Source organism: Mesoplodon mirus (assembly GCF_964341445.2).
Source record: "Mesoplodon mirus genome assembly, chromosome: 1".
NCBI classification, from domain to species: Eukaryota; Metazoa; Chordata; class Mammalia; order Artiodactyla; family Ziphiidae; genus Mesoplodon; species Mesoplodon mirus.
Genome location: NC_138976.1, coordinates 59455702 through 59470580, shown reverse-complemented (window position 1 = coordinate 59470580; position 14879 = coordinate 59455702). Strand labels below are relative to the sequence as shown.

The window sequence follows — 14879 nt, the reverse complement described above, 5'->3', positions numbered from 1 at the left end:
AGCCTGGGCCTTGGATGGAATACAAACAAATCAAGTACCCGCATTCTGAAATGAAAATCTTCCTGAAGTATTTGACACTGAGCAGAGGCCGGCTTTCATTTCCTAAAAAGTAATGAAGCTGTCTTAATTCCATCTCCAAGTTGTTATTCCTAGATTGAGAAAGGATGCTGAGGACGAAATCATTTTTCACAAGGAAAGCAACAATAGTAGCGCTTGCCATTCTATTAAAAAACTAACTGTGTATGGATAAAATGCTGTCTAAACGGAAAGGGAGGTCAAAATTGGAAGCCAGGCAGCACAAAAGTTGGTCAGATTATGAGTATAAAACCTGGTCCCTTGGTCAAAGTGGGGTGTTAAAGTCCCCTACTAGGATTGTGTTACTGTCGATTTCCCCTTTTATGGCTGTTAGGATTTGCCTTATGTATTGAGGTGCTCCTATGTTGGGTGCATAAATATTTACAATTGTCATATCTTCTTCTTGGTCATTATGTAGTGTCCTTCTTTGTCTCTTGTAATAGTCTTTATTTTAAAGTCTATTTTGTCTGATATGAGAATTGCTACTCCAGCTTTCTTTTGATTTTCATTTGCATGGAATATCTTTTTCCATCCCCTCACTTTCAGTCTGGATGTGTCTCTAGGTCTGAAGTGGGTCTCTTGTAGACAACATATGTACAAGTCTTGTTTTTGTATCCATTCGTCCAGTCTATGTCTTTTGGTTGGAGCATTTAATCCATTTACATTTAAGGTAATTATTGATATATATGTTCCTATTACCATTTTCTTAATTGTTTTGGGTTTGTTTTTGTAGGTCTTTACCTTCTCTTGTGTTTCCTGCCTAGAGAAGTTCCTTTAGCATTTGTTGTAAAGCTGGTTTGGTGGTGCTGAATTCTCTTAACTTTTGCTTTTCTGTAAAGGCTTTAATTTCTCCTTCAAATCTGAATGAGATCCTTGCTGGGTAGAGTAATCTTGGTTGTAGGTTTTTCTCCTTCATCACTTTAAATATGTCCTGCCAGTCCCTTCTGGCTTGCAGAGTTTCTGCTGAAAGATCAGCTGTTAACCTTATGGGGATTCCCTTGTATGTTATTTGTTGCTTTTCCCTTGCTGCTTTTAATATTTTTCCTTTGTATTTAATTTTTGATAGTTTGATGAATATGTGTCTCGGCGTATTTCTCTTTGGGTTTATCCTGTATGGTACTCTCTGTGCTTCCTGGACTTGATTAACTATTTCCTTTCCCATGTTAGGAAAGTTTTTGACTATAATCTCTTCAAATATTTTCTCAGACCCTTTCTTTTCCTCTTCTTGTTCTGGGACCTCTGTAATTCGAATGTTGGTGCGTTTAATGTTGTCCCAGAGGTCTCTGAGTCTGTCCTCAATTCTTTTCATTCTTTTTTCTTTATTCTGCTCCCTGGCAGTTATTTCCACCATTTTATCTTCCAGCTCACTTATCTGTTCTTCTACCTCAGTTATTCTGTTATTTATTCCTTCTAGAGTATTTTTAATTTCAGTAATTGTGTTGTTCATCACTGTTTGTTTGCTCTTTAGTTCTTCTAGATCCTTGTTAAATGTTTCTTGTATTTTCTCCATTCTGTTTCTGAGATTTTGGATCATCTTTACTATAATTACTCTGAATTCTTTTTCAGGTAGTTTGTCTATTTCATCTTCATTTATTTGGTCTTGTAGGTTTTTACCTTGCTCCTTCATCTGTAACATAGTTTTTTGACATTTCTTTTTTTTTTTTTTTTCTTTTTGATGGGTGGTGTTGTATTCCTGTCTTACTGGTTGTTTGGCCTGAGACGTCCTGCACTGGAGTTTGCAGGCAGTTGGATAGAGCTGGGTCTTGGTGCTGAGATGAGGCCCTCCGGGAGGCCTCACTCCAAGTGATATTCCCTGGGGTCTGAGGTTCTCTGTTAGTCCAGCGGTTTGGACTCGGAGCTCCCACCACAGGAGCTGGGGCCTGACCTCTGGCCTGGGAACCAAGATCCCACAAGCTTCATGGTTATTAAAAAAAAAAAAAGAAAGAAAGAAAGAAAAAAAGGAGCAGTACAATATCAAAGAATAAAAAATAAAATAAAATTAGAAAAATAAAGCTATAATTGAAACAACTGCAACAAAGTAAAATAAAACCACAACAGAAAAAAAAAAAACGAAAGAAAAGGGTGGGGGGGAACAAGCCAAAAGGAGACATCACCAGTCTCTGGGGGTTCCTCCCATCCCCTTAGGTGTGCATGGTCCCCCACCTGTGCCTGGTAGGTGCCTTAGTTGTGGGGAGACATGAATTCCACATCCTCCTCATACACCATCTTGACTCTGTCAACTTATCTTGATAAAGGAGGCAAAAATATACAGTGGAGAAAAGACAGCCTCTTCAATAAGTGCTGCTGGGAAAACTGGACAGCTACATGTAAAAGAATGAAATTAGAACACTCCCTAACACCATTCACAAAAATAAACTCAAAATGGATTAAAGACCTACATGTAAGACCAGACACTATAAAACTCTTAGAGGAAAACATAGGCAGAACACTCTGTGACATAAATCACAGCAAGATCCTTTTTGACCCACCTCCTAGAGAACTGGAAATAAAACAAAAATAAATGGGACCTAGTGAAACTTAGAAGCTTTTGCACAGCAAAGGAAACCATAAACAAGACAAAAAGACAACCTTCAGAATGGGAAAAAGTATTTGCAAATGAAGCAACTGACAAAGGATTAATCTCCAAAATTTACAAGCAGCTCATGCAGCTCAATATCAAAAAAATAAACAACCCCATCCAAAAATGGGCAGAAAACCTAAATAGACATTTCTCCAAAGAAGATATACAGATTGCCAACAAACTCATGAAAGGTTGCTCAACATCACTAATCATTAGAGAAATGCAAATCAAAACTACAATGAGGCATCACCTCACACCAGTCAGAATGGCCATCATCAAAAAATCTACAAACAATAAATGCTGGAAAGGGTGTGGAGAAAAGGGAACCCTCTTGCACTGTTGGTGGGAATGTAAATTGATACAGCCACTATGGAGAACAGTATGGAGGTTCCTTAAAAAACTAAAAATAGAACTATCATATGACCCAGCAATCCCACTACTGGGCATATACCCTGAGAAAACCATAGTTCAAAAAGAGTCAGGTACCACAATGTTCATTGCAGCCCTATTTACAGTAGCCAGGACATGGAAGCAACCTAAGTGTTCACTGACAGATGAATGGTTAAAGAAGATGTGGCACATTTATACAATGGAATATTACTCAGCCATAAAAAGAAACAAAGTTGAGTTATTTGTAGTGAGGTGGATGAACCTAGAGTCTGTCATACAGAGTGAAATAAGTCAGAAAGAGAAAAACACATACCATATGCTAACAAATATATATGGAATCTCAAAACAAAAATTGGTTCTGATGAACCTAGGGGCAGGACAGGAATAAAGATGCAGACGTTGAGAATGTTCTTGAGGACATGGGGAGGGGGAAGTGTAAGCTGGGAAGAAGTGAGAGAGTATCATCGACATATATACACTACCAAATGTCAAATAGATAGCTAGTGGGAAGCAGCTGCATGGCATAGGGAGATCAGCTCGGTGTTTTGCGACCACCTAGAGGGGTGAGATAAGGAGGGTGTGAGGGAGATGCAAGAGGGAGGGGATATGGGGATATACGTATGCATATAGCTGATTCATCTTGTTAGAAGCAGAAACTAACACAACACTGTAAAGCAATTATACTCCAATAAAGATGTTAAAAAAAAAAAAACCCAACGTGGTCCCACCAGGTACTAGCTGTGTGACTTGGCAAGGGGAGAGGGGAGTGGGGCATGGGGACAGATGTTCGTGACCTGAGTGGAGAGATGAAATCATTAACACCAACATGCTAGAAACTACACTAGGCACCTTACATATGATTTCCGAGTTAATCTTCACCATCACCCTAGGAAGAGAAGCATTAATATCCCCATTTCACAGATGGTGAAACCTAGGCTCAAAGAGATCCGACAAAGGGCTCTCATCAAGTTTACTAACATATGACTAGAAAGGTCTGTCCCACCCCCAAGCCTGTGCTCTTTCTCCTGTACCTTGATGCAAAGTGTTCAACCTCTCTGAGCCTCAATCTTCTTATTGGTAAAATAGGAAAAACTTCTCCTACCTGACATGGCTCATCTTGAGGATTAAATACGATCATCCATGTAAATTCTAGCATACTTCCTGGCACATAGGTACTTAATAAATCCCAGCATTTTCCCCTCACCACCCACCTCCTAGGTTTAGGTGCAGCTAGCTGCCCTAACAGCAATGTGAAAGGGACACCTGTGTGTGCATTCATGGACACAGCAAAAAGAAAAGGAGAAGAGGTACCCAAAAGTCCTGCTGTGGCCTAGATAGCTTTTCCACCCTGTTACAGAACTGACTTTTCTCCTCAGTAGCAAGGGACAGGCTTCACGTAGTGGCCTCTGAAAGACTGTGTACTGTGTCACTGGCAGCTCATCATATCCCCCAGCAGTGCAGCTGTGATAAGAACCAGATGATCCAAATTTCCTCGGCAAAGCCAGCAGCAAATATCTGGGAAGGCGCATGCCTCAGTATCCATCCACACACCCTGCTCTTTAAGAAAGTACATCAAAAAGCTAATGGACTTTTACAAGAGCCCAGTTACTGCTTAACGTCTGTAAGCTCTCAGGAGCAGAACATCACAACTCCTACTATGTACAGTTGGCGGCAGAACCCGTATTCCAAGTTCTTAAAGAAGCCAAGGATTAGGTAAGATTTATAGGGACCTGATGTAGGGAAGCTAAAAATGAAGTCTGCAGATTCGTTTCCAAAGCTTGGTACACAGATGGGATGTTCCTGTGTATAGATTTCTCCACATTGCATGGGCACACCACAGGAAAAATGGTTCTCTCATCACTGGAGGAGTTGCTCCCCCCCTTTTTAATTTCGAGGTGTGTGACATCCATTTAGTACAGTAACGTACACAGGTCCAGATGGCTTAAGCTAAATGCTGTCTGTCTGGGAGAAGAGGAAAAACTCCTTGCTGATTTTGAAAGAGTAAGAACCGCTCTTCCATTCATACCATTACCCATTTTGCTACTTTTGAGGATCTGTTGATGTCTGAAAAACACTTTGCTTATAAGATAACTTCATTTGCTATGACTTCAATCCTACAAAAACCTATCATCCATTTTCTCAAAACCTACTTTTGTTTTCATTTTGTTCTGTATAACTTGACCTCTTGTTACAACATTTGGAAAAACTATTTTCCAAATACTCTGTGTATGTATCTCCGAGTAGATATAACTCTGTCTTCTTATTGCTAATTTGTGCTTCGTCCTACAACATCTTTCCTAAGTCTTTGATAACCTGTTCAGGTTCCAGTGGAAAAGGGTTCTGGCTAAGGAGGTACATAGGAGGTCATTCTGAGGTTAAATGTCTATTGGGCTGTGAGGTGCAGGGAAATTATTGCTTCAAGTGATTACTCTGTGTTAACTACTTGTAGCTGTCAGGCTTAAAGCTGTTCACCTGAGACTTGGTTGCTGCAATTGCCTCTGAAATTAACCACAAAATGATCAGATGAAAACCACGTTTAGATAAGCAGTAATGGCGAGAAAATGACACCATTCTGAGGTTGATGGATTTAGAGAAGCTCTTCTAATCTTCTTCGACTATTCCTAGGAGGTATACAGTGATTCGGCCACAGTCTATATTCCATGCAGTTGGCATGGACTGAGGCTTAGAGTCACTTGACTGACCAGGAGCAAGGGTGGATGGAAACTGAGAAGTTGATGGCTGAATTTTCTAACAAGAAACTACAGTTGACCCATAAACAACTCAGGTTTGAAGTGCCTCCACTTATATCAGATTTTTTCAATAGTAAAGACTGTAGCTCTACGTGGCCTGTGGATATGGAGGAACTGCGGGTAGAGAGGGATGGCCATAAGTTACCCTAGATTTTCAATTGAGTGCAGGTCAGCACCCTTCACCCCCAAGTGTTAAAGGGTCAACTGTAGTTGATTTAGGAGTCATCATCAGTGCTATATTCAAAGGTCATCATGTGGCACCAAAGATCTAGAAATAGCTAGACTTTTTCTAAATTGAATAACTCAAGGGAAGTATTTGATTTTCATAGGATTATAGAACCAAGACTCAGGCCTTTCTCCTCTCAGTGTTCACTAGATTTCTGAAATGTCAACTAAAAGGAGGTATCAGTTATCCATTCTAACCCAGCCAGTGACTATAGAAAAAAATAAGTGCTATACTAAGAAGGAAATTTATAATGGGCTTTCCCCTCAAGTTTAATATCAGATGCAGTTTTGACCTTTTCTGATAAATCTCCTGTTGGTGGAACCTTGGCTTACATACAGAATTTAATGGTTGCACTTTAGTTCTCTGTCAATTAGTAGCTAAAGACCATCGTCTCACCTGACACTGTTGCTGAAATTTCTGGCAGTGGTCAGGAATAATCTCTTGATCACTGTGTTTTTATAACATTCATGACCTTGTTTCTGAGATATTGACATTAAAATATTAGGTTTATGTGATGGAAATCAAATCAAGAAACATTGGTTGGGATGTAATGGGAAAGCTTAGAATTTTGGTTTCAGAAGCAGTCAGCATTGCCTCTAGGCAACTCATTATCTATTTCTGTTTTCTTCTGCTTCCGTTTTTCTTCCTAGATGCAATTTAAAGTTTACACTTTTTGAAAAATGCAACTGTGAAGTGAAGTGGAATGCACATTCCACAATAAGAGAGTAATAAACATGAGTCCCACCTGGACTAAGCACGAAAGTTATTTATAATGAAGGCCCTCTTAACAACTGTAATAAGCAAATGCTTCTACATCTTAAATGACCTGCAAGGCTTTGCTGAAATGTCATTTCAGGTTATAGATATAAAAATCTGGCACAGTTAAAGAGGAGGAAAATTACTTTCTCTAACATTAAACATGAATTCAGTTGAAATGAATTATGTTTATTCTGCTGGTTAAAAGAAAAGTTGGAGTTTGTTCCAGTTTAAAGAATAGGTCCATGACTTTCTTCTGGGCTAGTGTGCAATGTCCTTCAGAGAAATGTGGGTGCCTAATATGTCTAGTTGTGTGGAAACTTGTAACTGGTGATGAGGTAAGATGTTTAGTCAGTGAACCCTCACCTTAGAGCCATTTTAGTGCCTCTCCAGACATGGCACGTGAGAAATATCAAGCAACTTTAGCACAGAGTTTGAAACAATTTGCTTCTCTAGAAAAACCAAATCTCAGCCATACATTATTTCCTAAATATCTTATCCAGAGAGCTGCCAGAGAGAAACTGCTGCAGGATTTGTCATTCTGGTGTTCTTACCTCACATGGAAGTAGAGTTCACATGTGAATGCCGCATGTGGAATTATTTTTTTCAGTTGTAGTAATTGGATAGTATCATAATTTGTAATCACTCATCTTGCTTAGTTTAATTACTTCATGCAGGCTAGCGTTTGTGATGCTGGTTTTCATCTCAGTCAGATTGAATTTTAATAAAATAAGGGAAATTGCATTGTACAATGCATGAGTGTCACGGAAATAATTACTGCATCAGGCAAATACTCTCTCAACAGAACCATCTTCCAGTCACACAGAGCAAACAAAACGGGAGCCAGGAGGTGCACAATAAACTTTTTTAAAATCTGAGGAATGAATTTACTGGCTGAGCAAGAGACTCAGTATATATATATAAATGGCAAAGGGTCTTTTCTCCCTCACTAGCGTATTAAGCTTGGAAACAGAATACCCCGTATTGCTGTGATTAGAGGTTGGTTTTATTAACCCTAAAAACCAGGCTTTGGAGCTCAGTAAATACTTCCTTTAGAAAGGACAGGTTTGGGGGTAACCAATGTATTTCTGTTTCCTATTCAATGCTGCATTTTATAGGAACCTCAAGCTCCTGGCAGGTCATATCGTCAGGTCAGGGTCATGTGGCAGGAGACTGGAAGGTTCTGCTGTGGGAAAGTCAGGGTTTTAAGAAAGATGAACCTTACATAGGGCAGTGTTTCAACTAAGCTCAGCAGAAAAAAAAAAAAAAACACCACTACCCATGATGTTAATAAGTAATATTAAATAATAATGTTAATAATAGCATGAAATGCTTACATAGTATTTATTATTTAGGCCCTATGAGCTTTTTAAAATGTGCATATGTATTTGTTTTTATTGTGGCATGGTATATATAACATAAAATATACACTCTTACTCATTTTTAAGTGTACAGTTCAGTGGCAGTAAATACATTCACATTGTTATGCGGCCATCACCACCATCGATCTCCAGAATTATTTTCTTCTTACCAAATTGAAATTCTGTATCCATTAAACAATAACTCCCCATCCCCCCCCAACCCCTAGCAACCACCATTCGACTTTCTGTCTTTATGAATTTGACTACTCTAGGTACCTCCTGTAAGTGAAATCATATAACATTCATCCTTTTGTATCTAGCTTACTTCACTTAGCATAATGTCCTTGGTTTATCCGTGTTGTAGCATGTGTCAGAATTTCTTTTCTTTTTAAGGCTGAATAATATTCCATTATATGACTATATTGTATGACTATTCCATTGTATGACTATACAAAATACATTGTATGTATTTTGTTTATCCATTCATTCCCCCATGGACACTTGGATTATTTCTGTCTTATGTGCTTTTTATATATTAACTATTTTAATCCTCACAATGTCTCAGTGATGTAGATAGTTTTATTATCTCCATTCTATGATAAGAAAAGTGAAGCACAAGAACATCACAGCTGGGAGGCTCTGGAGCCAATATTCCACTCCAGGCTGAGTACGTCTGTAATCTCTACTTCTAACCACTATGTATCCTACTGCTCATTTCAAATTATTTAGGACTCTAAATATAGCATACACCAGCTAGACAATCCTTGATATAATACTCTAAGGCCAGGTTTGTGGCTCCATTTATACAGGCAGTAAAAGTTCCAAGGAGTAATCAATTTGACAAATGAGCCCCATAGCAACATATTTATAAAGAATCCCATTACTGCAAAATGAATAGTTTTCTAGGGGTGAAACAATGTGCTTTTCTTTTTCAGGAGCTCCTCCTAATTGGATGATATAGCCTTGAGTATAACTAGATAGGGCGGCTCCTCCTAATTGGATGATATAGCCTTGAGTATAACTAGATAGGGCGTGAGAAAGTCTTTAAGAGCTACCATTTATAGAGCCTACTATATGCTGGTCATTTTACTTGCATCATCTCAAGTTCTCACAATGCTTTATAAGAGGTTAGCCTCATGTCGCCTCTGTATTCCGTGCTCTTCCAGTATTATACACTGCCTATGCTCTCTCCTTAGAGAAAAAACTGAAGATGAACCATCATATTGCCTATCATGCACATTTTCTTTACAGTTTGCTTTTTCCAAATATAAATAGTTTTGAAATTTTAACATTTGTCATGTGTATGTCATTGACATGAAGCAATACCACCTTTACTATATGGGTATCCCTTGGTTTATTCAGTAAAGTAACTTGGCCACAGTTTACACTAGCTATTTGTAGAACTCTTGCCATAGACTGAGTTGTATCCCCCCCAAATTCATATGTTGAAGCCCTCCTGCCCAATGTGATGTTATTTGAAGATGGAGCCTTTAGGAGATAATTGGGGTTAGATGAGGCGGTGAGGGTGGGGCCCTTATGACGAGATTAGTGCCCTTCTAACAAGAGACACCAGTGAGCTTGCTCTCCCTCTCTTACTCACATAAAGTAGAGGTCATGTTACCACATAGTGACAAAGAAGCCATCTGCAACCCAAAGGGAAAGTCTTCACTGGGAGCCAACCATGCTGGCATCCTGGTCTCGGACTTTGACTCCAAAGCTGTGGAAAAATAAATTTTTATTGTTTAAAACACCCAGGCTGGTATTTTGTTACAGCAACATGAGCAGACTAATACAACTGTGAACGTACATATGTGACACTTTCTCAATTTATAATAACATAATAATTATAGGTAATATTTATTTGTGATTTACTCTGAAACTAGTCCTAAGTTTAGTTTGTATAACTAGTCTTTCTACAGTGTGTGTGTGTGGGGGGGGAGGGTGTGCATGCACACATGTGGATGTAGTGTTATGGTTATAATATTATCCCCATTTTATAGAAAGGGAAATTGAAGTGTAAAGAGGTGGTAAGTTACTTGTACAAGGACATATAATTACTTGAAAAACAGAATCCATGTCCAAACCCAGGAAGTTTCTAACTTCAGAACCTGTTCTATTAACTATTATTATTATTCTATTATGTAACTGGCACAAATTTTCTCTTTAACTCTTCTAAGAAATGTGAAGCACTACATGGAGACCTACACATAACAATTTTCCTTACAGTAAATGCAGATTTCACTAGGAAGTCTGTCAATAACAAGCAAATCTGTCTGTCTGGAGCCAATCCTTGCATTACTGAAGTTACTTCATGCAATTATTCTCATTAACACATCTGAAAACTAGGAATGATGCTGCTTCACTTAAAAAAAAAGTCAGTTGTATAAAATGTTAAATTTTGGAAAGCAGTGCTGGTATGCACATGTCAATCTCCTCAGAGCAGAAACATCTCTGAGTGCAGCTTCTCTCTTCACAAAGCAACAAAAGAGTAGACTCATGAACCCTGGGCAAAACTGTGACTTCAGTGCAATCTATCTTCCTCTGACCCAGATTCTTATTTCTGACCACCTTTTTCTGTTCACTCCCATAAATGCAGTCCCTTGCTCTTTTCAGTCACAGCCCAGGGTCCTTGAACTCAAATATCCCTCTCCCTAAACATATGCACAGTATTAAGTTGGAAAGAATCTGAGAATCTGAGCCCATCTTCATCCTCAGCAAGGCCATCATATACAGACACACAGACCATCCACACTTTAGGACGCACATTTCCGCGTTCACTGAGGACTCATACTGACCATCCTCTCGTTCCTCACAGAGCTCCAGGACCGCACGCTCTGAGGAGGACCGGGACGGCCTGTGGGACGCCTGGGGCCCGTGGAGTGAGTGCTCACGCACCTGCGGTGGAGGGGCCTCCTACTCGCTGAGGCGCTGCCTCAGCAGCAAGTAAGTCCTGAACCCACAGCCTGGGGCTTTTGCAAGGCCCTGAGGGAGCAGGTTGGAGGCATACTTTTGGAGAAATGCAGAGCATTTTGTTGCACACAAATCCAGATGAAGGAATGAAAGGAAGGTCCAAAGAATTAAATATGACCATCTCCAACTAAGTATTTAGATACTCTTATATGATAAGCAATGTAGAATTTATTTCATTCACCAAGCAAATTTTCTTATCTGTTTTCATGTTAGAACTGGAAGGAAAATTTATTATTAGAAATGGATCTAGCATCTATAGCTCCATGATATATTATACTTTTGGTACCATCTTAATTATGGTGACAATAATAACAAAAATATTAACGTTAACATTAATAGCATATTATGTTGGATTCCAATGTTACCAAGTAGTTTGCAGATGAAGAATATATTGATTTGGTTTCTTTAGATGTTATAATGACCAGAAGTTCCCCAAGGTCATTCAGTTTCCTGAATGATGAGTTTTACATATTATGAGATTGGGAAGAATAGAAACTGCCATGGAAATTGGGGCATGAACACTGGGAGAGATGATGAAAGGGGAAGTAAGAGTGGCTAACAGTTCTAAGCTGAAAGGAAAAGGCTGGAGGTATTAGAATGGAAACTCTTTACTTAGAATAATAGTATTAATTCAAAACTGATTCTTCAACTGTGTGGTCTATGACTAGATTTTTCTCCAAACTATAAAATACAAAGTACTATGGTAATCTTTTTTTAAGGAAAGATTTTATTCAACAGTGGAAAGTGTTATATGTGGCAAGGAAGAGGTTTGATCAAAATTACTATATATTATAAATAAAACATGAAACAGAAGAAGGAAAGATTATGCATCTGCTGATTCTTCTAGACTTTTCATGAACAGCAGAAAGTGGTGAGATACAGCTTCAGGAAAATGTCAACTTATTCTAATAAGAGTGAGAATTTCTTGAAATCAGGGTCCAGGTCTTACTTTTTTCCATATCCCCCAGGTCTGCGCAGGGTCTGAGAGATATTAAGAGCTCAATAGATGTTTCCTCACTGAATCCATTGATAACTAGATATCGTTTTGGTTCCAGAGAGGCCCCAGTGGAAATAACATACCCAGGGGGAAAATGGCCAAAGGGCATATCTTGAAAGATACCAGATCAATTCTGGTATTTAGCCATTCTGGTGTTTGGGTCTACACTGAAGATCAGTCTGTTGGTTGAATTCACTAGCGAGTTTGTCTGTCTTCATTGGAGGCCAGCTTCATATCAAACCAGATCTGTGAACCGATAAGAAAGAATAGACCTTTCATCCTAATGATTCACCTGTTCTCTTAATCATGAATATCAAAAACTTCCTAAATCTGTACTACATGATGCTACATGGTGATAGCACTTTGGGGCATAACTTATAATAAACACACACCGGTAAAGCCAAAAGGTACAAATTTGGAATGTTCCTGTTATGTAGTTTGCCCAAGTAAGCATGCTTGAATATTCTGTAGGGATGAACCAAAACGTGTCTCTCACAAAGCTGGTAAGAAATGTATGGGAACTTTCACATTGGCTCAGTGATGTGAATGTTACATTGTGAAAACCTTGTAGTGAGTGAGAAACAACTTCAGGAATGAATTAAAACCACAAGTGAAAGTCTGTCATCTGGCAAATCATCAAATATTGATGTCCTGTGATATTCAAAACTACCATTTTTTGTCACCTAGTAAATTAAGGCTTCAGTCGTTAGGATTTTATTAAGATACTATGGGAGGTATCAGTGTCATCTACTGGGGTCAGGGCTGTCATCTACTTATAATGAACTGAAAAAGTAGAATGTAAATTCTAAAATTATGAATGTATATATGTCTCTATTTGACTCAAATATTGAAAAAACACATTCAGTAAACTCATACTGGTGTGGATAGGAAGTAAAAAAAGAATGGGGAGAGAAGTGGACCACCTCTTCTTTAGGGATTTGAAGAAAAAGAAAAAAATCTTCAAACAGATGGCATTTCCAGATCTGGTAAGAACATAAAGAAATAATAAAAGAAGCGACTGCACAGCTGAATCAAACTATGTGTTGTTTTTCTCAAGAGAACCAGAATCAGTACAGTTCAGCATAAAGTCACTTCACAACACAAGCCCTGTTGAAGAATGATGTCAAAATATATGTCGGGTGCAGATAAATAGTCCTGTCTTAATTTTTTTTAAAGATGTACATTGGCCAAAGTAAGTTACCTAGCTAAGTTCAAAGTCAATGTGCGAGAGCAAAAATGTTACAAGGAAAGCCATGCAATGTAGGGCAGGTAAAGAATTGGGACCATTTTGGCAATCTACCATGGATGGTCTTCTGTGGCAATTCATTTCTAATGGTTAATGGACTTAATGAGTTTTCTCTCATCTCTCCACTCCATATTTAGGCATCCAAATTCAATTTAGTCACCTTATAACTCTTGGGAAAGGTCAGAGGTTATGAATGTATATGTCTTTAGAGGCCCAGCGGGTAACTAGAATGTGCGTTGTAATGTAATGGTCAGCATTCCAATTCAGCCCAAGTAACTCCCATCCACCTGCCGAGTTAACCTGCCAGGCCCATTTTCTAGCCCTGGTGATATGATCTCATAGGTCACATTTAGGTCTGATATCAGATAATAATTATTCTATTCCCAATATGATAGAACTGTAATAGAAGCTAAAATAGTCAGATTTTATGGAATAGATGACAGTGGCTCAACTTCTGGAGTTAAGTATGTTCCCTGATGGATTGGGAACTTGGAGGAGGCTTGGTTAATTCCCTGAGTATAGAACATCTTCTCTGAGTGATCTTTTGGGAAAAAAAAAAAATCAATGGAGACAAAGCACAGTGAAAATATAAACAAGCATTAAATATAAAATCCTTCATTCTCAACTGGCAGTACTTAGTGCTGGGAAAACAGCCCTGACCCAGGGAGATACTGAGCAGAATCCTTTCTTTGGCTTCTCCCCTGTCTTTTTTCTAGGCTCACAGAAAGTAAGCAGTGCTTGATTTTCCCAGTTTCTGATATTGCAACATTGATTATTTTGCTGCAAATTTGATTTGAGCAATAAAGGAAGGCACTGTATAAATTTTTTTCTACAACTTTTGCTAGTTTCTGTAAGATTCCATTAGGTTTCATTGAGTAACTCTAATAATGCAATTGTTGCTAATCACCAAGTGGTATATAATGTCTGCTTTTATTTTTTTTTAATTAAAAAACAGACTCTACCTACTTGTACTTTATGATGGTCATTTGTTTTATTACACATGAATTAAACAATGTACCAACTACCTTGAGAAGCTGCTTCTTCTCTCTCCAGTTTTCCACCTCTCCCACTAAATACTCTGAAATCATACTTTTAGCAAATTCATTTGTCTGGTTGACCTCGTATGGTGTGTTGTTTAGTGGAAATGATCCTTCTGCAACCTAAATGACTTAAGCATATTTTTTTAAAAATTGATACTAAAGATGTGTCTCTGAGAGCTCTAGGTTTGTCTTCAGCCAGGTCATTTAGCTTTTTGCCTGAAAGGAGTTCCAGATGCGTAAGGTACTTAAGAATAATGTGTCTAACATCACATGTACCCCTATATTAGGTCTGTGCCAAGATCAAGGTCAAAGGTGTAAACTGCAGCTCATTTACTCTGACATAAAAAGAAACGAAATTGAGTTATTTGTAGTGAGGTGGATGGACCTAGAGTCTGTCATACAGAGTGAAGTAAGTCAGAAGGAGAAAAACAAATACCGTATGCTAACACATATATGTGGAATCTAAAAAAAAAGAAAATGGTTCTGA

General features: G+C 38.5%; 1 protein-coding gene across 3 annotated transcripts in view; it reads left to right on the top strand.

Moving 5' to 3' along the window:
- Nucleotides 1–14879, top strand: part of ADAMTSL1 (ADAMTS like 1) — a 473180-nt gene that overhangs the window by 25375 nt on the left and 432926 nt on the right. For all 3 annotated transcript variants that reach the window (XM_082612434.1, XM_082612433.1, XM_082612435.1), the window contains exon 2: nucleotides 10955–11082. In XM_082612434.1, the coding sequence (XP_082468560.1) occupies nucleotides 10955–11082 (128 nt within the window). The remainder of the gene's footprint in view (nucleotides 1–10954; nucleotides 11083–14879) is intronic.